At 33.0% G+C, this 25552-nt stretch overlaps 1 protein-coding gene across 2 annotated transcripts in view; it reads right to left on the bottom strand.

Annotated features, from left to right (window-relative positions):
• Positions 1 to 21188, bottom strand: part of LOC141666803 (lysine-specific demethylase JMJ17) — a 28244-nt gene extending 7056 nt beyond the window's left edge. Inside the window, exons 1-24 of one of the 2 annotated variants that reach the window (XM_074473003.1) lie at positions 21033 to 21188; positions 19627 to 20951; positions 19392 to 19449; positions 18128 to 18250; positions 10854 to 10911; positions 10600 to 10736; positions 8163 to 8321; positions 7966 to 8052; positions 7543 to 7728; positions 6065 to 6217; positions 5778 to 5969; positions 5610 to 5693; positions 5362 to 5457; positions 5011 to 5097; positions 4801 to 4917; positions 4491 to 4698; positions 4304 to 4368; positions 2541 to 2599; positions 2297 to 2428; positions 2046 to 2205; positions 1632 to 1967; positions 1112 to 1291; positions 938 to 999; positions 613 to 691 (exon numbers count right to left, since the gene is read on the bottom strand). In XM_074473003.1, the coding sequence (XP_074329104.1) occupies positions 613 to 691; positions 938 to 999; positions 1112 to 1291; positions 1632 to 1967; positions 2046 to 2205; positions 2297 to 2428; positions 2541 to 2599; positions 4304 to 4368; positions 4491 to 4698; positions 4801 to 4917; positions 5011 to 5097; positions 5362 to 5457; positions 5610 to 5693; positions 5778 to 5969; positions 6065 to 6217; positions 7543 to 7728; positions 7966 to 8052; positions 8163 to 8321; positions 10600 to 10736; positions 10854 to 10911; positions 18128 to 18250; positions 19392 to 19449; positions 19627 to 20936 (4128 nt within the window). In that variant the 5' untranslated portion in view covers positions 20937 to 20951; positions 21033 to 21188. The remainder of the gene's footprint in view (positions 1 to 612; positions 692 to 937; positions 1000 to 1111; positions 1292 to 1631; positions 1968 to 2045; positions 2206 to 2296; positions 2429 to 2540; positions 2600 to 4303; positions 4369 to 4490; positions 4699 to 4800; positions 4918 to 5010; positions 5098 to 5361; positions 5458 to 5609; positions 5694 to 5777; positions 5970 to 6064; positions 6218 to 7542; positions 7729 to 7965; positions 8053 to 8162; positions 8322 to 10599; positions 10737 to 10853; positions 10912 to 18127; positions 18251 to 19391; positions 19450 to 19626; positions 20952 to 21032) is intronic. The other variant, XM_074473004.1, reaches the window with a different exon arrangement.
• Between the last annotated feature and the right edge of the window lie 4364 nt (positions 21189 to 25552).

The raw sequence follows: 25552 nt of genomic DNA, 5'->3' as shown, positions 1-25552 counted from the left end.
CTGCACATTCACCAATCATTATTATCGAAAAGATATAATCATTACCTGAGCCTTGTGAAAAAGAACATGAATGAAAAATTAAAACCTTTACAATGATAGGTAAACACAATTCCAGAGCTATATACAAGGGGGAAAGACAAAAGAGTGCAAGTACGCTCTTACAATAACAATAAATGACATTGTGAGCTTTCAGCCTGATTTCTAAAGAATTAAAGAAACCCCACCACAAGGTGAGCCGCTCTTCTAATTCATCAGCTTCTCCTTTCTAAATCTAATGTCCGGCAGTCTGTTCTCCTCCATATCATGAAATGAAATCACTAGCACAACCCCCCCCCCCAAAAAAAACAATATATGAAGTTGGTCTCATCTCCCCCAATTCAGAAAAAAAAAATCCTTCATAATGAAAAGAGAAGATATGGGAAGAAAGTACGGGAAAAATAGATAGAGACACTGCACAAGGATTGCTTAAAGTTATTTTTTGTGCGCCCGTCTCCCTCGTTCCCGTGATAGTATTAACAAATCTATCAGTTAAGAGTTCCTAAATAAATGATCAAGCAGAAACACATGCCCACAAAACGTTAGAGCAAAGGATTAAGGAAGTACAATTTATACCTTAAGCTGGAACAGCAGAAACGAAGACCGGTGCCCAGATTTCACACTGAGAAAGTGTTGGACTTGCTGAAGCCACAAGCTGCAATTTAAATACAATAAATAAGAGTAAATTCATGAAGAAACAAGATACTGAAAACTAGTGAATGCATAAGCTAAGAATTTCTTATAGAGCTCCTATACACAAACATTCCTTTCCTTAACAATTAACATTCATCACAAAATAACACTACCCATTCCAAGAGATTGTTATACAAGACTCAGTCACTCTCTTGAGTCCTAAGGTTGGACTACAGCGACAAAATTTCAATATAAGTCCACAACTCACTTGTGCTTATTGATAGCATTTCCAAGTTGACTTGCTATTACTGGGAAAGATACCTTATTACTCTGCAAATTGAACAAGTCAAAGATGAAAAATAATATGACAGGAGAGAAAGTATATGGAGCTCTAGTAATAGAAGGTTAATGGTGCAATATGCAAATAGATCAGAACTGGTACCTGCGATTTCTGAAGAACTTCTTCAACATAACTCAATTTGAATTTCCGACGATTGCGAGGCAAGAAAATTTCCAATGCATTCTTAAGCCAATTCACCCCACCAACCAGTGAACTCCATAATTTACAGGATGCATACGTGATAGGAAGGTGGCTGGCAACCTCCAGTAACATCAGAACTTCCTATTTTGAACAATGAGATTTGGCCTCTTAGTACATAAACACATTCTAGATAACCAGAACAAAATTTAAGTAATTTAACTCAAAGTTTCACTGTCAATATCCTGTACACGCAAGGTAAAACTTAGATAGACAAGATTACTTTAATACTTGTGAAAAATACAGCAACAGTCAATTTTCTATATCATAATCATGACCCTAAATAAGTATGATATGGGCTCATGCATGTCCAGCTATATAATTTAAATAAATAAGTCCTCCGAATCTGCTATTTCTGTGTGTGTGTGAGAGAGAGAGAGAGGGGGGGGGGGTTGCTAATTGCCCACATCTGTGAATTTTTAACCTCGATTTCTGGAGCAATATCACGAAAGGAAAGGGACTTTAGGCACCAATGAAGAACAGCACAAGCATCATGAAGTTTCTGAGTGACAACAAAGTCAAAATGAAGACAGGGACCAGTTTTGACAACTAATTCCAATGAATCAATTTGTCGTTCAATAGTTGTTGTTAATCCAGTGGTACTACCATCCTCGATATCATTGATTTGTAGTAGGCTCTCTGTACAATCAAGTACAGAGTAGGCTTGAAGCTCCCACTGGATGCAATTATCCAATATTTTCTGAAGTGTAGACTTTTCAGTCAAACATACTTTCAGTAGTTCTGACTGCGCAACCAGCTCCTGCAAAATCAAAATCCAGTCAGTTCAATGCTTCTCAGATCTTGGAGAAGACCGAACAATAGAGAAAGAAAGTAAGACCTTTAGGGTCTCAAATTTGAGTAAACCATCTGAGGCTGGTGTCACAGATATGCCTGAATACAAAAAAGGTTTAGATTTATTCAGCCATGACCTAGCTGCTGATACTGCTTCCTTGACATTTTTTAGAGTAGGTAGAAATATAGGAATGCCTTCAGATGACCTAAAATGTCATTAATTAGATAGATGTAGGCATCAGGTAGGCACGGAGTAAGCAAGGCAACAAATCATAAAATACCAAAAGTTGTATGAACCTTATAAGATCCTCGAAATCAGACATTTGAGCCTCACTTGAAAGGATATGATTTCCTCGCTCCTCCCAAGACAAAGCAACAGCAAATACTCCAGAAAGATTAATGAAAAGTCTCTCATCGCCAATCTGCAGTCTGAAATACAATTGTTTTCAAAACTTAATCAGTTGTCGGTTAATAATAAGTACAAAGAAAAAAGAAAAGATGAAGTACAAAGTTTAAAGATCATATGGGATATAGCTTATACCTTTTTGCCTCTACCAGTATTTCCTGAAGAGTGTCCAAGGGAACTTTACACTGAAGAGCCTACAAAGATTTGCATTAAATTTAATTAGCAATTAGTAAATAAAATATATAATAATTTTTATTTTAATTTTCATAATTGCTTTCAAAAATATATATTGGCCATGTTTGGAAGTTAGCTTTTTGGACAAAAACTAGCTTTTTGAATCAAATTAGAGGTTTGACCAAATGAAAACTCTAATATGTTTGGTAGTTAGCTTTTTGAAATAGCTTTTTGGTCCCAAGAATTAAGAATTTCTTAGAATATATTATTTGAGGAAAGGTTGCTTTCTTAGTTTCTTTTTTCTGAGTGAAAGTTTGAATTTTAAAATAAAAGGAGAGCTAAATTTGAAAAAGCTACTATTGGGAGCTTTTTCAAGTTCACAATACAAAAAGCAAATTGAAACATACATTTACCAAACAGTTTCATTTGAAACAGCTAAATTCAATCAGCTAGTCAAAACAACTATTTCAAAACGCTACAGCTAACAGTAATAGCTAATTGCCAAACAGGGTCATTGTACTAGTGTTACCAAGCACGGGTTTGTATATTATATAACATACATGAATTATTACTATTACAATATGCAAATAAAAAAATAAATCTTAAAATTGGGTTGAACACATAAAATATTACAATAGAGTCGCGTGTTTAACCTACACAAAACATTTAAAGTAATGTTATAAAATCAAATTTGTGATAGGATTGAAAAACAAATCTTAAATATGAGCCGATATGTATAGAATATGATATTGGGTAATCTTATAAAGAATTAACATATATAAAATTGTAATCGCATAGAAGTATATCTTAAAATATAAATTGACATGTACAAAATGCTATAGTATGTGGATCCTATTTTTAAATTGTTTTTTTTAATTTTTTTAGTCCAGCTTAAAAAAAATCATAAATATCATTGCTATCTTCTTGCAAGCCTAAATTTTAGTCCGGGCCTCTGAAAAAACCAGGTTATAAATATTTTAATTTAGGCTGAGAAAATAGCTCATGTATTATCATTATCTATCGTAAAATTATATTTTAAAATACTCATGATTTTTATTAATTATATTATATTTATTTATAATTATTTTAGGTATGTAGGAATTATGTTCGATTCTCACTCACCCAGATATTTGTTAGAACAGATACTAATTATAAGGCGTATAAGCTTAATTATTCAAAAAAAAAATAAACTCGTGAATTTACATTTTATTTTGGCCCAAAATAATAAATCATACGGCTTAAAAGAATAATAAAGCACATATGCTATTACTATCTAACATTATATATTATTAAAGCCCGACTTTTATTTTATATTAATCTGACCCAAATTAAATGAGCTACATTTTCATCATTTCATCCCCAATCAACCATAGACCAACTAACCACTAAACTTTTAACATTATGTCATTCCTATCTAGCGTATTATTTTTTAAAAATCCAAGTTTTTATTATTTTAATCCATCCCAAAAAATGACCTATCTATTTATTATTATTTAATATCTTACTGCAAAAAGCCCACGTCTTTATATTTCAATCTGGCCCATGTATTAATATTTTAATTCCATCTTGAAAGAATAGCTGAAACTGGACTGCAAATATGACAGCAACCTCATCAGGCCTCTCATATCCAAACCCCTAACATGCAGACATTAGCATATCTGTGTACACACACACACACAAATATATATATATATATATATATTAATGAAATGAAGAAAGTGTACCTTAAGTCCATTCAGCCTGCACTGCGCCTTCTTCAACTCAGCCTCAGCATGTGACAGCTCATCAACTATAACCACAAAGAAAAAGAACAACCGACCATTACAACCATGCATTTCAAAATTCAACAAAGTTACTCAGAATATTAGATATTTTAAAACAAAATTACAAACTCGTGGGGCACAAATAGACCTTGAATTTTCAAAAGAGCTCCGTCCTCCATGATGCATGTCAACTCACTAACAACATTCTCCAGATCATTAATTTGTTGAGAATTTCGTACAGCATTATTAAAGCGCGAGATCCATGAGACAGCATCATTTCGATATTGCCTCAAAAGTTTCAATTCAGGCACATTGACAGTGAAACCATTCATTTCATCAAGAAACATTTCAAATTGCTGTATCCAAAAAACAAAAACTCATGTGTCAATTCAAAAAAAGTTTGCAAATTCATTAACACTCTGGAACCGGGTAATATCTAAACTATTTAGCAGCATTACCTTCAAGCCAATATAACCATCCAATATCTTGCTGCACCGAGATTGACACGATTCCACTTGCCTCATTAAATTCTCAAGCATTTCGATTTCAGGAAGTTGAATTTGAAGTTCTGAGACCTGCGAGATTAAGAATATGAACACCGATAAACAAACAAATACAGAATATATCTGTACTATAATAATAGACTTGGATTGTCATCTAGAATATACCTCAGACTTCAACTTGTACAGGGTGTCTATCTCAATTGCTGCTGAAGAATTCTCTGTAATGCATTTTCTTACACTGTCTACCCAGATCTGCAGAAACAAATTGAGTTAATGGAAGAAAACACTCAAGTACACAGATGCACAATATCTGGAAACATGATTCCAAACTTCATTCTTGCACATTATTTAAGCACACGGCACAAAGATCTAAAAATAGATATAAATAATAAAGCAAGCCACCATGAATTCTTTCCACTTCTGGTAGGGTTGTAAACCGATCATAAATGTTTTTTTGTTTTTTTTTATTTTTCGGAAATTAACAGATTATGTATGTATGTATGTATGAAGTTGTACCTTCACAAAAGAAAGCTTATCAGATAATTTCTGACTTTCTTCTACAAAGATTCCCAAGGTACATGCTTTAGTATGCAAAATCTCCCAATCAACAATCTGAAAATGCAAAATATCAATGATCAAACACCTTTATAACATTTATTCGTAAGGGTGCAAAAAATGGAGGAGATTATACTCACAAGTAATAAAAAATGTTGGAGCAGTCAAATTCAAAAATAAATACATTAACAAAAGCATATATAGGGTACAAGCTTGTTTACGGAGACTTGGGGGCACACTGAAAGAGCAGATGCTATTTCCTGGATCAGTACTTCAGCTTCTTCTGCAAAATTCTATATAAAACAAAAGAAGCCAAAATTTAGAATGGAACGGAATGCATGCTCGTTAGACAACAGCCGCACAAAAATATATGTTACCTTCAATTTGAGAAACTCGGGCTCATTGCAAGGCACATGAGCAATATTCAGCAACTTGCGAACATGTTTAATATGCACTTTGTCCATGGCATGGTTGCTATGGCACGACCATGATTCTACTTTGTCTACACAATCCTTAACGCCTTCTACCCAATTCTGAGCGTCAATCAAGTTCCTTGTCGCTTCTCGCACCTTGTGTTCCAGAAAGAACACGATACATATATGATATAACACTACGATATAAAAATATATGGACTTCTTGAAATTAATATAGAGATGAAGCTAACCGAGTCCATTTCAGAACCACCCCAAAGAAACTGCTCAGCTTCCTTTAATGCATTTGCAAAAGCAACAATTGAGTATGGCATTTGTAGAAGCTTACAAGATCTCAAAAGCCAACCATCAGCTAGTTGCACAAGGGTGACATGGACACCTCCTACCTACATATAATTGAAGGTCACCTTGCATGATATATGTGGTCCTACTAGTATAAATTATAAATTATAGTCACTGGTGATGCAAAGTGCTAACCTCTACCATAAACCCTTTGTTTCTTATGATTTTTTTCGTAAATGTTATTAGTAGCTCTGTACTCTCTTGAGGCTTAATATGATCATCTTCCCATGAGTGTTTCAAGATCTCAAGAAGTTTTATCTAAAATCTACTTTGATAAGTTTCCCAACATAGGGACCAGATAAGCGCTGGCTCAAAAATATAATTTTTTTAATAAAATATCAAATGTGCAATGTGATAGATTTTCCCCATGAAATTCCTTCCTACAAGAATTAGATATAGATTATGGGAATGCTGATCCTTCTAGATTCAGTCAATAGCATGTCCGGGGGTTGACAAATTTTAAAAAGGAAGCTCAAGGGTATCCATTCTTCTCTCAAACAATCACACTTTCCCTAAAACGCCTAATTAGGATGAACTGTTCATGTTTACTTGTTCAATTTTCAGCAAGACTCTTTGTTTTTATCAATATACGTGACTTCATAATAGCAAGGTGACTGAGACCATAATTTTTAAACAGGAGCTTGCTTAAACAATATGGCTTTAACGAATTACAATTTCAGCAAAAGATGGCATCATGGAAGATCTATCTCCAAAATGAACAGTTTTTTAATCTGTTCTGACCTGGATCTTCTTTATGCAGGAAATACATCGCTATATATGATCGCTGAAAACCCTAATCTTTTATGTGGTAAAATAAAATATCCTTGCAGAGTGTATATTATTTTAAAAATTCTAACTAACTACGAAATTTCTCACAAATTTAGGATAAAAAAGCTTCTACAAGTAAATAGAGATTTGCTTACTTATCTTGATATGTCATCCACATCAAGACTTAGAGAACTTGGTTTGCTTAGAGCTTGGGATTCTTTGGAATTTGATGTTAAGGCCAATATGCAGAAAATAAGATTAGAAAAATAAAATTGAAGCAAATAGTAGCAAGAGTAAAAGTATCTAGGCTATGTATATCTATGTTGACTGGAGCAATTTTGCACAGAAGGAGTTGGGATTCTCTTTAAAGATGAAAATTAAAGTTTAAATAAACTTGCTCAGAAAAACAATAAAAAAAAAGTAAAGGACTCGGATTATATGCTTATAGCCTAAAAGTAACAACTTCAAATAGGCCAATGAAACTTGTAAGACAAATTAATATGTAAAATCAAAAATAATATATATTGTAAAAGAGGTCCGACTATGACAAATCAAGAGCATAATAAAAGCAAAAATATAAGAGATTTTATTTAATTGATACCTTTTTTGAAAAAGTACCAAAACCGAGAGAACAAGGTTGCTGTTTTTGTAAATTTTCATTGAGGGCAGCCTCCTCGTAATCACCCTTCGCAGCAGCGTTAAGAATCAAATCATTTAACTCTGCAAGAGAATGACGGTAGAGGAGGCGATGTTTATTTGCTTTGCATTCACATAGGTGCTTCCAGTGCTGCATAATAGATTTCAACAAATAATGTCAATCCATTGACATAGTTAATAGATTATCGAATAGAGACAAGTTGTATCACCCTAAAAATTTATTAATTAGAAAGGAACCAAAATTTTTAATGAGAAAAAAGATAACATCATCACATACATTAACTTATAATTTTTAAATAAGCGAATTAGCAAAATAATCATTTGCAGGTTAATACTACTACTATTCAAATATTAATAAGCCGCTAACCTCAAGACACGCAAAAGTAGACGGCCTACAGCGACAAGCAACAGCAGATAGATACAAAAATTGTTGGCATATGATGCACGTAGGATCCTTTGATACCGCCAGGTCATGAAGTCATCAGCAATCGAGATAATCTCAGTCACTTTAGAAGTACTGTTCAAAATTTAAACCAAAAGGTAGACAAGTAATTTCAAGACTACCTCTTCGACGCCCACATACTGAGGCTGCTCACGAGGCGACATGGAAGACGAACGGACAATGCCATTTCTCCAAAGTTTAGCTCTCCAAGTTTTCTCTTTATTGTATATACGGAATAATTCCTTGATCAGGTAAGGTGTTACTTTGCTATCAAAATCAGTCTGCAAGTATAGTAGTAACGGGTTAAACAGATGCGTTGACCAAAAATCTTGCAAAAATATCTAACATGACTAAAAACTTTGCTTGCACTAGTTATTGGTGATGAGTGATGCAGTGGAATTTTATAATTAGCTCTGATGCCAAAAGTTAAGCCTTCATCCAAGTTCCACTTGTTGTCATTCTATCACACAATTAGTGTAAATCCATACTGTTACATGCTTGACAAACCAGACAACACACAATCTGCTAATCATATTCAGATTCAACTTTGACCACTATCCTTCTCCTGGTCTGCTGTTTCACCAGAAATTCAAGCACAGAGCCAGTTCGCCTAAATTTTACCTATAAAGTTACTGATCTTCATTTCGAAGTAATATTTCAGCACGGCCAAACATGCACTGTGCACACAGTAATATATCAGTAACCTCTTATATAACTTATCAATTAAAAAAATTCTTTAATGAAAAAACCCTCTAAATACACCATATCCACTGATCAACCTTTACCCTCCAAACTTTTGGCAACAGAATAAGTATGCAGGGATGAGGCTTCATAGGGGACAGAGGTGGCCATGGCCTCCCTAGGTTGTTATAGTATTGATAAATATATGTTATAATATTTAAAAAATATTGTATTTTTATCTATATGTTTATACAAATATAAAATTTGGCCCCTGTAAAAGAAATATTTGACCCCTAAAAAATAAAATTTTAACTCATAAAATTTCTCTTATTAATTCGTTAGACCAAGTACACTGAATTCGTTAGACCAAGTACACTGATTTCAAAAATATTGATTTTGCACATATTTCTATTTTGACTCAATTATAGATGGTTTGGTGATTTGAAGGAACTTGAGCTCTGCTATAAAAATTTTACCAGTAGTTTTGTGTATTTGTTTCATTAAATATTTTATGTGTTGGTGAAAAAAATTGACCCCTCTAGGAACATTTGCGGGCTTCGTCCCTGTAAATATGCAATGGCCAAGAAAATACACCTACAACCATAAAGCTACAATTGCAATCACCTCTGGAGATACACTCACCTCTTTACTTTGATCACCATTTTTCCTATTATTATGTTCATTGTATTCTAGCTCTAAACATTTTTTTCTCATAATCTCAGCCGATTCGCAGGTTTCCTAAATTGCAAATAATTATAACTCTCTATCCCGTTCCCATCATTACTTCCTTTTATCTGAGCATTATAAAGGGTAGACCCAGAATTTATGTTAACTTGGGGGGGGGGGGTGAAGTAAAATATATAATTGAACATTTAATCTATTACCAACTTTTTATATGTAACACAGGAAAAAAAATAATTTTAGCATAAGTTGAAGTCATATAAGATAGAATTTTTGCACCATATAAGATAAAATGCAATTAGGAAAATTATAATTTTTTGGAAAAAAATATATGAAATTCATTTAAATTGAAAATATTGTTTTTAATAATAAAGTTAAATATAACATAAAATTAATAAAATATAGAATTTTTAGTGCTGATTTTTAAAAATCCGACAGGGGCAATAAACTCCACTGGTCCTACACTAGGTCCGCCATGAGCATAACTACCTTATCTCTTGACTAATATATATACAGATAAAGCAATTATTTTCATCTGCATTAATGCAATAGCAGGCAAGGATATCTCCGTTATTTGTTGGGCCTCCATTTGGTTGGCTGCCAGCTAGGTCTCTTGGTTGCGTAATGGTACGATATTGTTAAGCCTTCTACTCTTGTTTTCATTGGTCCTTTTACCGGTCCTACCTAGGTCCTCCCTTGAGCTTAATTCTCATCTCTTCACTAATATATACAGAGAAAGTGAGTTTCTTGTCATTTTTCCATTTGCATTTATGCAATAGCAGGCAGGGATATTTCTGTTATTTATCGGGCATCTATCTTGTCAGGTGCTGGCTAGGTCTCTTGGTTGTGATCTTGTCTAATATCATTAAGTCCTCTACTCTTATTTACATTGGTCCTTTTCAGTCAACTAATAGTACTAGTAAAGCTTGTACTAAGAAAGTAATGGTCCTGGTTAATTAAGACTGTGATCCAACCATAATCAGCTAACCAAGGCAGCCAAACATCAGAAGCACAAAGTATACACAAATTGACAGGAAATATGACATCTACTTCAGCTCTATGTTAATCCTTAAGGTAGGCGCTCACCATAAATTATTTGTTGAGAGAAATATGACATGACTAGACATTTTACAACTGGCTGTCTTACAATGTAATTTCTGTAAATTGGAAGGAGTACTTAAAAAAGTGAGGAATAACCTTGGCCACAACACAGATAAGTTCCTCGTGAGATAAAACAGGAGCTTTACGATAAAGTTGATAAAGCTCCGCCCCAGTACCTCCGTGAGGTAGCCAATCAGCAGGAGCGAAGTTGACTGCTTCTGCACAATTTAAGCCTACAAAGTGAAAAGATCAAGGACTCAATATGATATCCAAATCATTGGAGGTCACATGACGTTCATAATGAACTCCCTTCACTGTCATCCTAGACATCTGGCAACACTTGAACTTACCACAGTTGAAACCTCCGTGATAAGATCTGGGGAAGGTGATGACAAAGTTTCCTGGCTCCTGTGAGAGAAAACGCACACAAGTAAATTACAATAATATGTAACATTCAAATACTCAGGATATGAATGCCAGAATTTAGTCTGGCATCACCCCCTAAAGTAATATTTGTTACGAGGAGACGATGTCGACTAGTGCCAAAGCAAAGGGGACACTCAATCCTGCTACAAAAGAAACATCGACTTTGGAAATATTCAGAGAACACAATTTGAACATTAAGGGTCACTATCCCGAAAATAGTGAGCATGTTAAATCCAAAAAAATAAGACATTTTGGGCATTTTCTTGAAAAAAATTTTGAGAGTTTAAGTGTAAAAAATTGCATTGTCTTGGTATAGGATTGTTTTATTTAAAAAAATGAATTTATTTTAGATTATACAATCACTAAAGTAACATGGCAATCGACTCGGTCGAAACAGGTTTAGCAAAAACCAAACAGGAACCCGATTTTATTTGCCAAACCCGATTCAGGTTCGGATAGGGTTCGGGTTACGAGATCCCTACCAAATTGCACCTTGATTCCCACAAACTATGATGAAGAATTACTAGGAGTAGAATTGAATTCGAGCAGTCTGTAATGCAATAGATAGCCCTTTTTAATACTAATATTAGTAATATAGTATGTTATATCTATTCAAAACTATTACTGAGCCATCTAGGCATTTCGGCTCGCGTTTTTTGGCCCCGCCCCGGAAGTTCGCTAAGGGGCGGGCCTCGTTCTTATTGAAGATACCCAAAAATATATACTATATAAAAATAGACAAAACATTAAAAATTTGGTTGCTACGGTCATTTGTTAATTTACTTCATCACCCTTATATTTTAAACTCTTCTAATTTTAATCTAATTATAATTCCTATTATTCTAATCAATTTTTTAATTGAAGTCATTTAAGATGAAAAGAAGACCAAATAATAAATTCACTCGCACAATTCTCTCGCCCTACCCACGCCACCTGACACTTTTCATCAATCTAAAAAAATACCTCATCTATAATCTATATTTTATTATAACTGCCGAAACAATAAAATTATGTTTGGTCAGTATAAAGATTTCGAACAACAAAATAATCTATTAAAATTTGGTTGGTATGAATATTTCAGGCAACAAAATAATATATATTATCGTCCATGTTAAAAATTGTATTATTGCACCGGGAAAAAAAATTATAATTAAAATATTATTTGTTGTTCGTTATAATGGTCTCGTGCTTGAGCAGAATAATATATACTATTCATCTTGGCTAAAACAAATTAAAATATTAATCCGAACTTAAATAAAATTCAAAGAAAACTACATATAGACAACACAACAAAAAATTAAAATGTGGTTGGTAAAATATTTTAGGCAACAAAATAATATATATTATTTGTCCGTGCTAAAAAAATTGTACTATTGAACCGGGAGAAATTAAAAAATAATTCGATGTTAGGTATAATGGTCTCGTGTGATGCGGAACGAAAGATTAGAATATTGATTTGTATTTATTTTATATTATTAGCTAGAAATAGATTTACTTGTAATTTAATATAGTACGATATATATATATATAAGTATTAATAGGAATATTCTATATTAGGGTAAAGAATAAGAAAGGATTTGTTTCCTTTATTAGGAAGATAAGAAGATTTTACTTGGTGGTCAAGTTTTAGGAGTTTATATAAACAATTGTAATTTGATTTACTAAATAGAATTGATTGATTATTAAATTGAGAATTGTTTCTCTTTTTATGGGTTGGGTTGAGAAATCATAGGGATAGTGATTATTCTTCGGTTGGATCACCTAAGGCCTGAGTTTTCTGCGGTTAATCCACAGACATCTATCATTTTACTTGTTTTTAACCCTTGTCCTGCATCAAGTAGTATCAAGAGCCACCTTTCCTCCGCCCAAATTCCATAACCAAAATTAACCTCCACACACATAAAAATCACTGCCCAATAATTCTTTTGTCTCTGAAAATTCATCAAACACTTCATAGCAGCCACCTAGAAGTCCACCAGTAGTCAAGCAGCCATCAGAAACTGCTCAAACAGCCTTCGGCAGCCACCACCAGCATCCAGTAGCCAACACCAGCCACCAGACAGAGGCCAGCAGCCACTTTCAAGCCGCCAGTAGCCGCCAACAATCTGTCAACAGCCAGCAGCCCCCGGATATTCCAGAACTTGCAAAACAGCCCTGAATCCTTATTTTGACAGGACATTCCAGAACTTGCAAAACAGCCCTGAATCCTTTGACAGAATATTTAATGCAAGCAAAGTAAACAGCTGCTTGAATATGTATATTGAGCAAAACTATTTGGGGTTACGAAATCTGGAGAATAAGTTGGAAGATTTGAGTATGCAAATGCAAGATGTAACTTGGTCTGCGGCATAATCCTCCAACTCTGCCTGTAAAACCTCCTCCATGCCCAGTTGAAAGAAATCATGTTTTTCAAACTCCCAAGTTCAGTGTATCAACACTGAAAAACAAGAGAATGAGAACTGAGAAGACGCCTATTCAGTGTTTTAACATTGAAGAAGAGGTAGATGAGGTTGTTAAAAGTGAAGAAGTCGAAAACCGGGAAAACATCATCGAGATGGAATATGTTGAATTTTTAGGCATTGACAACACATTAGGAATTACCACATCAACGATGCAAATGTTATTTCCGAAAATATTGCTTATGGAATTGGAATTTGATGTCTTCAAGTGCTATGGCATGACATCTCTTTGTTCGTTGATTCTCAAATTTTATAAAATTCATGGGCAAGTTTTTTTCAAAGGCGAGGAGAATGATACCAAATGAAGGATATTAATTTATTATATTACTCCCTCCATCCCAAATTAGTTGCCCCTTTGACTTTTTACGCGTATTTTAAGGTGGCTTGACCGCATATTTCCGGTAATTATTTTTCAATTTTTTTTTGTGAATAAAAGTTTAAATCTTAAACTTTTTATTCACAAAAAGAAAATTTGAAAAATAATTACAGGAGATATGCGGTCAAGTCACCTTAAAATACGCATAAAAAGTCAAAGGGACAACTAATTTGGGATGGAGGGAGTATTATTTAGGAATTGACTTGAATGTATTTGGTTAAGAATAATATTATATATAGTAGATAAGAATTATTAGGTAGTAGTTATCAATTAGAGTTTGTTTGCTGTTTATTAGGATCTTGTTCACCAAATTTCGGGATTTTTATATAATGTCACATAATCTTCATTATTGAATAGAATTGATTGATTATTGAATTGAGTATTGTTTCTCTCTTGTTATAGGTTGTGATACTAACAAACAAACCTCTCTTCTGTGCTTGATTGGATCACATTAGGATCACATTAGGCGTGAATTTTATGCGGTTAATCCGCAAATATCTATCATTTTACTTGTTTTAGTACCTGTCTTGCATCATCATGCTATATCATAATAATATATACTACTAATCTTGGCTAAAACAAATTATACTAATCTGGACTAAATAAAATTCGAAGAAAACTACATATAAGTAGTGGGATTTTTCCGGCTCAGCTAAATTAAAATAAAAAATAAAATTGATCCGACTAAGAATTTTATATTATTGAGGCGGCCTATTATACTATCGAGTCGGGCTATTACAAAATTAAAATCGAAACATGAAAGTTGGTTGATATAATGACATCAGATTAAAACAAAATAATATATAATATTCAACAGGCTAAACTAATACAATATTCAATCGAGCAAAAATAAAATTGAGAGCAATTAAATGATATAGACATAGTGCGTCGATCTATTATAATAGACGAAATATTAAAAATTTGATAATTGTTTGGTACTTGCTGAAATTAATTAATTGTCCTCACTTAGATAATTTATTATTTTAACGTAATTATCTTATATAATATTATCGTTAAAAATTATGGCACTTAAACAAAGTTATATATAACCGGACACAGTAGGCGAGTACGGTGTTTGGGCTAAAACATAGAATAATAAATACTATCGACATCAAAATAATTATACTATTGAACTGGGCTAAAAAAATTAATCTAAAAGATATACAATTAAAACGAGCAAAAAAAATTAAACTAAAAGATAATTTGTTGGTCTCGAGCTAAAAAAAATATATTACTTACTTTTTTAACTATAATTAATACATTATTAAAATAATAAAATAACAATTATTCAAAACAACCGTACATCGCACGAATTTTAGGCTAGTATTATACTAATGTGAAGATATAAATTAATACTTATATATTAACACGGGTTATTGGGGTCAGGTTGGAACGGTTACGGGATGAGTTTCAAGTTTTTCGGGTCGGGTTCGAAACGATATGCCCTATACCCAAACCCGACCCGAAAAAAGGGGTACAAATTGCCATCCCTAAGTACCAATGATGATTACTAAGAATAAAATTAAATAATCTATATTTACATGTACAAGCTTATAAACCGTGACGCTTGATTTTCAAAAATCAATATCTTGTTGATAATTTTTAATATTTTATTTTATATCTTTCTTACTATAAATTGATTTGAAATGTGAGTGTTTATATATTTTAAAATCAAAATTTAATTAGGCTTATAAGATAATTAGGCCCATGAAAGTAAGTTTTTAAAATAAATAAGTATGAGCCATGTATTTAAGTAAGTTAAAATAGTTGTAGTTTTTTTAATTAGAATTATTTTTAAAATAAATTAGCCGATCAACCGGTTCCGGTGTTGTTAAAGGCACGCCGAGGCGCACGAGGGGCAGCGAGGCGCACCATTAGCATAATTCTTACCGAGGCGCAGATGCGCGCACCTAGACCGCCCCCCGAGGGGAGAGGCGCAACAAGGCGCAAAAACAGTCAAAATATTAATGAACAGCCCTAAAACCCAACTTTTTTAAGCCCATAAGTGTTTAGAAATCCATGTTATCAATAATAACAAACGTGAAGACATTTCCTTACATATACATGTATATTCTACTTCGTTTCTTCTCAGTAAAGCTGTGTGTATCATTTATATATATATTGTGTGAGTGTGTGTATACAATTAAATATATACATATATATTCTTACAGTTATAGTGTGTTAATCCATACTAATTTACCATGTATATGCTTGTTCTTTTGTGTTTCCAGTTACATAATGATATATATGTATGATTTACATGGTAAAGGAGCAATGGCTACCGGAAAAAGTGATACTAAGAAAACTTATCCAACATGAAAGTTCCTTTAAGTTTCATATTCTTATTTGTGGTGTTTTTGTAGAATTCTTTAATAAAATATTCATTTTCTAAGTAAATTTGTTTCACTTCGATGAGGCGCGCGCCTCGCCTCGCGCCTCATCGCCTAGGCTCCAAGGGACCCTGGCGCCTCGGCTCGGTGCGCATCTCGCCTTTAATAACATTGACCGGTTCAAATAATTGGTTTGAAAAAAAATAAGACGTTGACCGACCAAAAAATAGATCTTAAATGTAGATTAATATGTCTAAAACTATTTAGGGTGACCCAAGTAAACTGATTTTAAAATAAATAGGCCCGTAAACCAACTCAAGCGAGTTGGCTTTGAAATAAATAAATCATAAATTGACCCGAAGATATAGGCTTCAGAGATGTCTTAAAAACATGTTTTTTATTTAAAAATTGTTGTTTTTAGAAAATCAAGGCCAAGTTGCAAAAATAATGGGACTAAAGTGCAAATATTAAAATATTTTTATTTTTATTTTTTGGTATAATACCAAAATCAAGGGACTAAAGTGTGAAGATAAAAATTGAATAAAATATATTCTAATACATTTTAAAATATATGCAATAATATTTCAAACATATATTCATATAAATACAGATTAAGAAAGAATAGGTGGACTGTATTGATCATGAAAGTGAAGGGAAAGTGAGAGTTTAGGTCGGAGAAAATACATTGCTTTGGTAATATATATATAGATAGTTATCTATATATATTGATCATGAAAGTGAAGGGAAAGTGAGAGTTTAGGTCGGAGAAAATACATTGCTTTGGTAATATATATATAGATAGTTATCTTAGACCAGCTAACGGAAAAGAGAACATCAATTTCTACAAGAATGTACTCCCCCTATCTCAAAAGGCAAGACTTTAACCCATTAAAAGTTCCAAAAATAATCATATATGATATTTATCTCGATAAAAGCTGGATTATGTGTTTCTTCTAGTAAAACTATGGCAACATTTCAGTTCAACTAAGTGACGTGGATGAATAGTGTAAAGCATAGGGTTTTCCCTAAATATCTGAAACAGACTAAAAAGAATAATGCATAACAAAAAGTTATTAAATATCTGAAACAGACTAAAAAGAATAATGCATAACAAAAAGTTATGCATTAATGAAAAACCTCTCCTGAGTTTCATGTCACTTAGTATCAAATAATTTGATTAACTGAAACTCTTTCAACATGTACAAAAAGAATCCTTCAAACCTACAAATATACAAAATTTAAAACTAAGTATTTAAATATATACGAATTTTAGATGAATGATATTTAAATTATAAAATTTAATATATAGTGTTTGTAATACATGCATAATGCTTGGTGATTATAAAAGAGCAGATGGAGAAGTGAAAGCTTAGGATAGAAAAAAAATCATGGCTTAGTAATACATATAGATTGTTATCTTGAAGACTTGAACTAGTAAACGGAAAGAGAGCATAAATTTCAATAAAACGTATTTAACTAGGTAAAAGGTCCAAGAATAATTATCCCAAAATCCCGTGGATAAATAGAAGCGTATAATATATAGTAGGTTGCTGATATTGCAAATGCTTGTCTATGATATATCATATATATCACGACAATGTCATCATGACCTAGGGGGCATAGTTAGCATTGAACCAGAAAGAAGAACGTGAAAATAGAAAGAAATGGAATCGAGATGTGGCTAAAAAAGAAATCAGAGGTGAGGAATAGGAGATCAAACGAATCCACAAGATCAACCTTTAGTTTTTGAGTTTACACCAAATTTTGTTTAAGTTCTGATCAGAAGTATAAACACCTGTCTGCCTGAAAATCTTTGGATTATTCGATTAAGCATGGCAACATTTCAATAAAACCAACGAAGAGTGAGTAGTGTAAAGCAAACAAGCGATCCAGCACACTGGGTTTTGGCTAATCTTCAAAATGGACTAAAATGAAATGAACAGATAATGCATCATAAAAATTCTCTATACATTTCTACTCTTAAAATATCTTGCAATATATTAAAAGCTCATGTATCTACTTAAGTATCAAACCTGAAGTACACTGTAAACTGGAACATTACTGTTTTGCAGAACAGATGGGTTCAGCATAGTGACGAGCTGAAAAAGCAAATCCGGCTGTGCATCAAATAGATCAGGAAGAGAATTTCGCATTACCTGCAAAGGGAACTTCAAAGTCACAATAATGCTTTGACCAAGAAGAAAACTAATTAAACCATCTGAACAAGTTAAAATTTAAGTTGTTAGAAGTTTGGAACTTCTAATCTTGAAAAATAAAAAGCACGGTAATACTTCTACGTTCAAATTAAGCATCAACTAACATAACAGCAGTGCCACCAAGTACCAAGAAATACACTGCTGATTAAATGATTGGGACAAGACGCCCTTTACGCCTTTAAAGATAAATTAGTGGGTAACTAAATACAGTAGGAGGCACTAAGAATAGATAGAATACATTTTTTGAAACAGATAGCAAAGATGTATTTCAACAACCAGTTGCAATAGAAAATAAAAAGAGATAACAAAAAGGTATCCCACCTCTTCATTAATAAATTCTACCAATCCTCATCACCTAGTACACGTATATTTACAGAACTCGTGCAGCAAAACAAATAGATTTTGAAAAAAACAAGCATAAGACAGCAGATTTAACCGCTTAATGATGGTTAAAAAGTGATGCCCTCACTGTGCAAGATGATTTATATTCACAAATTACTTGTACGTAATTCCACATACTTCTGTAATACAGGATATTTAATAGACTGTTTGGTTTCTTCCCTTTATATTGTAACTGGATGTTGGTGAAACCTGCAAAGAAGGATCTTTAAACTCCTCGGGAAGGAAAAAAAACCTTCCATCCTAACTAGATCCTTCCGGACACTATTTTTCATATTTTCCACTGTTGTATATGGGACTTGAGACAACAATGCTTTATTAAGAAAGCATATTTTTTTATAGTTGAACACACACACGCAAAAGTAGAAGCTTGTTATTAGTTGCCTGACTCTATATAAGACTCATACTTTCTATGTACAATAGAATTACATTTTTGCCTGCTGCACTTTGATTGTCAATCTGAATTGAATCGAAAAATTGAATGGTAGGCTGAGAGGAACAATTGCACTAGATAAAAATCCTTAGCAAAAGGTTGTTAAAAATAAAGAAGAATTAATTTTATTGAATTCATGACACAAATTTCTAAGAATCATTAATCAGAAAGCACATTTTCTGGGAGTAGGATTCATTTTCCGTTTGGAAAAATATGAAACGATTTTAAAGCATCATAAAAACAGGGTACCTTCTCGAAAGCACTGGCTTCCCTTCCAGGGACACTGTACCAACATTTTGGTTCTCCCCTGTAACATATAGGAATCAGAGACATCACATCTTCAGTAAAATGAATGAAATTGATGATAAATTAAAAAATGAACTACGACACATACATCTTTAGATAGAGAACCCTTGTACTGAGAGGAATTAAGCTAATTCAAAAAAAAAATCATAACAAAATAGCTAAAAGAAGAGGTACATACCAGTGATGATAATTCATAGAGTAAAAGCAATGATCTTCAAAATGCCAACAGAAAGATGAAAACAGCATTCCAATATAGAGCCAAGGTACCATAACACCAGCAATACTATGATGAACCGCTCGAAGCATTGATCCTTGTAGCTTGGGTAAATTGTTAAGATTCCACGGACTTGCACAATATTCATCCCAATTGGCTGCTTTTACAGCATGTGGTTTTTGGTCAGTAATTCTAGGAAACCCACTTCCATACACAGATGTATCCAAATCACTACCGTACTTAACTTCAACCGGACCAGCTGAACCCTCTACAATTTCCCAAAACTTCTTCTCTAATTGGATTCTGGAGGTAGATCCCGAACCAAACCATCTTCTCTTCGCCCTGTCAGCTATGCGCCTAAAAGCTTCTAGTGAAACATGCCTACCAGGTACAAATCCAAAACAATCTTTCTCCGAATTCAAGCAATCAAAGCAGTACCAATTCCCAGCTGGAATCTGTTTCAAAGGAGGTGACAAACAATACATATGCCAACCCTTATTACACCTGTCGCACAATAGCATCACTTCTCCATGCAGCCCACTTCTACATTGTTCACATATTTGATCAAGCTCTCCCTCCTCTACTTTAACCAACTCAACTCTCTCTTCCCCTTGACTCTTCCCTCTTCTCTTCGAACTCAACACATCCACTTCCTCACATCTCTTCTCATCACTCTTCTCCCCCTCTCGATTCAACTCACTATAATAACTCTCATAATCATACAAATGCTCCCTATACAACTGACACAACACATGCTTCGCACACTCCGAAATCTTCCTAACCGACCTCACAAACTTCGAAACCTCCCCCCACTTCTTCTCCTTCACAACCCTATCATACCCTCCAAACCTCTTCACCGCATTAAACAACTTACACAAATCCAAATCCTCTCCCTCAAACACAACCCTCTTCTTCGCCTTCTTCCCCCCATGCCCCTCTAAGAACCTATTATACTCCAACTCAAACGTCTTCGAGTCACACGACGCAGGCCTAACTTGTAACCTATGAATTGCTTGCGCCTTAGTCGGGAACGTAAACTTACCCAAATCCAGAGCAAAAGGAGGTTTCCAACTCTCCGGCGGCACGATTTTACAAATCCCGAATTTCTCAGCTTCTGGCCTAATCTTAAAAATAAACTCTAGAGGATCTTTAAACTCATCTTCAGTTGGATAATACACAGGTGCAGGTGGTATACATATAGAATTAGCTAACCCTAGACTTGAGTTTTGCCCTAATCCACCTTTTTCTACTGACCTAGGTCTTCCTTTTCCCATTTCATATAATCACACCTATACATCCAATTACATATACATAAATTATAAATACAAGCACAAATTAAATTTATATAAGAAGAAAGTTCTAGAAGGTACCTAACAGTGGAGATGAATTGAGCAGGAGTTCTTTGTAAATATAGGTTGTATGTATAGGTTAGTGAAGAAGACTGAAAGACTTTAGTTGATCATGTTCGGAACAGGCAGTTCGTATAGATTTGCGTGATTGGATTTGGGAGTGGGCTTGGAGTTGAAGTTAATTACTAGATGTGCCACTGTAGTACGTGGTTTGTTGGGTTAACATGATGACGTTGCTGAGATGTTTACGTGTGTGATTAAGATTATGACACGTGGGTAATTGAACGGTTGAGATGACGTAAGGTGTTCACGCGAGGGGAACGGGAGTGGGGAAGATGAGGCGTGTTCGGTACTTCAGACAGAGTTGGGGTACTGGGTAAGTTTAAACAAAAGAGCCCACTTGGGGTAGTTTTGATGTTAATGGTGTTGGGTTTCAGTTGGGTCAGTGGAGTACTAGGCAACGGCCCTTTTTAATCACTTTTTCAAACGGCCCTTTTGTATCACTTTTTTAAGGATATTAGAACTTTGCCTCACGCTACTTACGCTTATTATCCAATATTTTGAAAACGTAAACAAATAAATGATCGTCATTCTAATTATATTTTCAGATAACAAAAAATATATAGATGCAACATATTCCTTCTTATAAATGAGAATAATCGCAATACCGTATTATGAAATAATCACCCTATTAATAACGAACTATTAAAAAATATATAGATGCACCAAACAAATATGATCGTGATATGTAAAGAAAACTACAGGAATTATTACTTGGTAAAATACTTGAATAAATATTCAAGAATTTTCTTCTCCAAAAAGTTTTGAGCGTTAAGCAAGACGTGTACTAAGATTTTTTAATGGTTATATGTGTTCACAAAGATCATAAGAAGAGACCTCAGTAAGAATCGAAAAACTTTGTTCACTAGTATAACATGTACAATACCTCATTTATCTTTCTTAACAAGTATATGTACTCACAAAAAATGTTACATCTGAATAAGCAATAACAATTTGATATACTTTATTTACTATACAGAGTTTGATGGTCCTATAGTTTGATGTTCAATGATGCAGAAGAGTATATGTGTGTTCAAGTAGAGGACCATCAACTGGCGAATATATTTAATCCAGTAGACTAATGAGAAGGTAAATCGTGAAGAATTAACTATCATAGATTGGTGCCTAACAGCATGACATTTGAATCCTTGGATTTTAACTTAATGGTGTATCATGATTTGGCATTAATTAGGTGCCTCAAACTTCGACCGGCAGGCTGCAAGCGCTGGATTGAAGATGATTTGTTTGAGGACATTTTATTGTGAACATAAGGCCTAATGAAACAAAAATTAGACTAATAAAATGGTTGATATAAAGCATATCGTGTAAGAGATATGAGGAGAATTGAACTTTTACATGTTTACAATTTAACACACTGTACATTGTAAAGGAATGTGTTGTTTCAATCCTTTTTTGGACGCTTGAAATATTGATTTTACCATGACACTGGGATTTTCAAGTACATAACAGTTTGCATGTGATTACAAATGATAATTTCTTTGGGCATTGCAGAAACTTATTGAAAATATTTGTATTTTATGTTGTTAAATACATATGGTTATGAGATTAATGAGAAGTTCGGATTGAAGGAATAGTGAGATAATATTGCATTATTATCTCACTATAATGTTTAGCATATTCAAAATGTTCTTTCTTATTTGTACCAGGAGTTTTTCATAATTTCTTGTAATCTACATTATTTGATGCTTATTTCTTCTTCTTTGCACATGACAACACTTTGTTATTCAGATTCATTTCTCTCGATGGCGGTATCATGTGTTCTCTGCCCTCGTTTAGTAGTCTACTCTAACTACTACTGTTATCTTAATCCCTTTAAAAAATTAATGCAAGAAATATATAAGGAAGTACCACACAGTTTTGCCATTGATGACACTGTACATAATAGTCTGTAAAATGAACTTTATATTTGCCTGACATCACATTAATGTTTAATTTTTAGCTAATACAATAGTAAGTATGACATTCAATATGAAAATTTCATTTTAAAATAAATCATAAGGAAGATTTCGCAAACCTATCATATAACTGAAGATTCAAAAATTTAATACCTTGGAGCATGTTGCTGACTAGGTTGGAAGCTCGCTGGAACAAAAATATTTATAACAATCTGAATCAACTGCAAAATCCAGCATATCTCAAACCCAGTAAACTCTAAAATATGAATAATGGAACCAATGTATTTACTTATCCCAGAGGTCACATAATTGATACAGATTGCATATTAAAAACTAAAAAACAACATGATTTTTTGCTTTCTCCCCGGTACTCGAAGAACCTGGAAATTAATTTTACTTACATTAAAAACATTTCCTACTAATTGGGTTAGTTTGGCTTAATTCAAGTAGTTATGTACTAAACAGCAAATCACTCAAATATTGAGTAATATTTATTTCAAAGGTACCGACTGAAAATCCCACCAAATATTTTTTGTTCTTTGTTTGTCCTACAAATTTAGGAACATTAACATCAATTATTTTCAGAATCCTCTTATTACCAGTGTAATATACTTGAATTCAATAATAATAATAATAATAATAATAATAATAATAATAATAATATTGAGATTGAGACTAAAATTAGAATAAGTGATTTTAATATTTACTAATTAGAAAAGAAAAATAACTTGTTCAATTGTTTATTAAAATTCTAATTATATAAAGTATAGGATATTTAGTACACTATATATTAATCCATTCACTTATAGTTTGAGTAGCCAAGTCTAATAATAAAACCCTAGGATTTGCGAGACTGCGGAGAGAGAAACAGAGAAGAGAAAGCTGAGGCGTCGTGTTAATATTATAACTTGTTGGTTTATCCTTTTTCGATCCTTTTTCAATCCGATAACAACAAGAACATGTACTCCTAGTTTTTTGTAATTAATTTAGTACCATAGTGTTGATTATGTAGATTTCAGTTTTTATACATTAGTATCATGATTCATGTAATTAAATTGATATGGTAGGACACATGACTTTCATGACTGGGTATAACATCACGTGTATCAATTTGTTATATTAAAATATTATAGGTCTAAAATCCTAAGCACTGGTACATGGTTTTTTTCATTAACTCAATTGGTGGTGTGTATATGTTTATGCGTCAGGGAGTAGTTTTGTAAAGTTAAAGTCAATCAAGTTCTAAATTTTATTACTATAATAATATACACATATATGTTTATATTTTTTTCTATTATTGTTTCATAATGTTAAATTTGCTCTGTTTATCAACTACTTGATTTTATGGTCCAAGTGCAGGGGAGTTAATGTATACTTGTATTCTCAATAACCATTAGTGTATTAATTACGAGAGAATATTAGTAAAATATATTTATATAATTAGCTAATATTTTGTTCAGTTCTTTTGTACAATTTAGTTGTGTATTTACATTTTATTATAAAGTCAATTTCAAGTTTTGAATTTTCAGTATAAAAAAAATAATATTATATATTCTGGTTTTATGATTGAGTTTGTAATAATGTGTAGTTTAGTTATTAAATGGATATATGGTTCGGAAAATTAACTTATCATAATATATAATTTTGATATATATAAAAAAAAGAAAAAACTACGATGATTAGTTATTCTATACACAAAACTGCACCAGGTTCATCATATATAACTCAAGATAAAGGTTGATCCCTGATTTATATACATTAGTATTAGGTCTACCAACCTATATGTCAAGTTGAGTCACAGATTCATGAGCATGCTAATGCTGAAAAGAAAAGTGCACACTAATTTATAAACTGAATAATATAAAAACATTTATAGTAACTATAATTATAACTTTTGTAATTAGATCGGGTACGATGAATTTAGAGGATCGTGTGCGGATTTCGTTAGTATCTTAGTTGCTATATTTTAAGGTAAGGATTATGTCCCCTTTCATTCAGCGCTACTTCTCTTATAAATTTAATATATTGATCTCTTCGATTCCATATTCTGTCTCTTTCGTTAATATTTTTTTTGACCATTTTGAGTTCCGAAAGTTATTTTAATTTCAGTTTTTGAAAATTATAAAAAACCGTTTCTACGATTTTTAAAAATTATTTGTGACACCCATTTATTTCAGAATTTTGAATTATCAGTTACACGTGATTTTAACTATTGTGAAATTATTGTATTTGAATCCTTAGTGATTTAGGGTATACCGAGTTAACCAGCTGTAAGGGTACTACAACCATGTCTTTGCTGCATCATTGACATGACACTTCTGTGGTAGTGTGATTGGTCACGGTGTATCCTTTTGTTAGCTCTTGGGAGGAGCTTTGTGCATATTTGATATTTGTTCAAGATACGTGGGTGCACCCAGAGTTTGATTTGTGATTTGATTTATGGTAACGTTGTATATGTAACACCCCCAAATCCGGGGTCGGGGATCCGGGTTGTCACGAGTTCCATTTCCCTTAATAACACCCAATCTTAATAATTAATCAACTACTCTGTACTGTGACCCCACA

This window comes from Apium graveolens, chromosome 6 (assembly GCF_009905375.1).
Source record: "Apium graveolens cultivar Ventura chromosome 6, ASM990537v1, whole genome shotgun sequence".
NCBI lineage: Eukaryota > Viridiplantae > Streptophyta > Magnoliopsida > Apiales > Apiaceae > Apium > Apium graveolens.
This window is presented reverse-complemented; position numbering and strand designations above follow the sequence as displayed.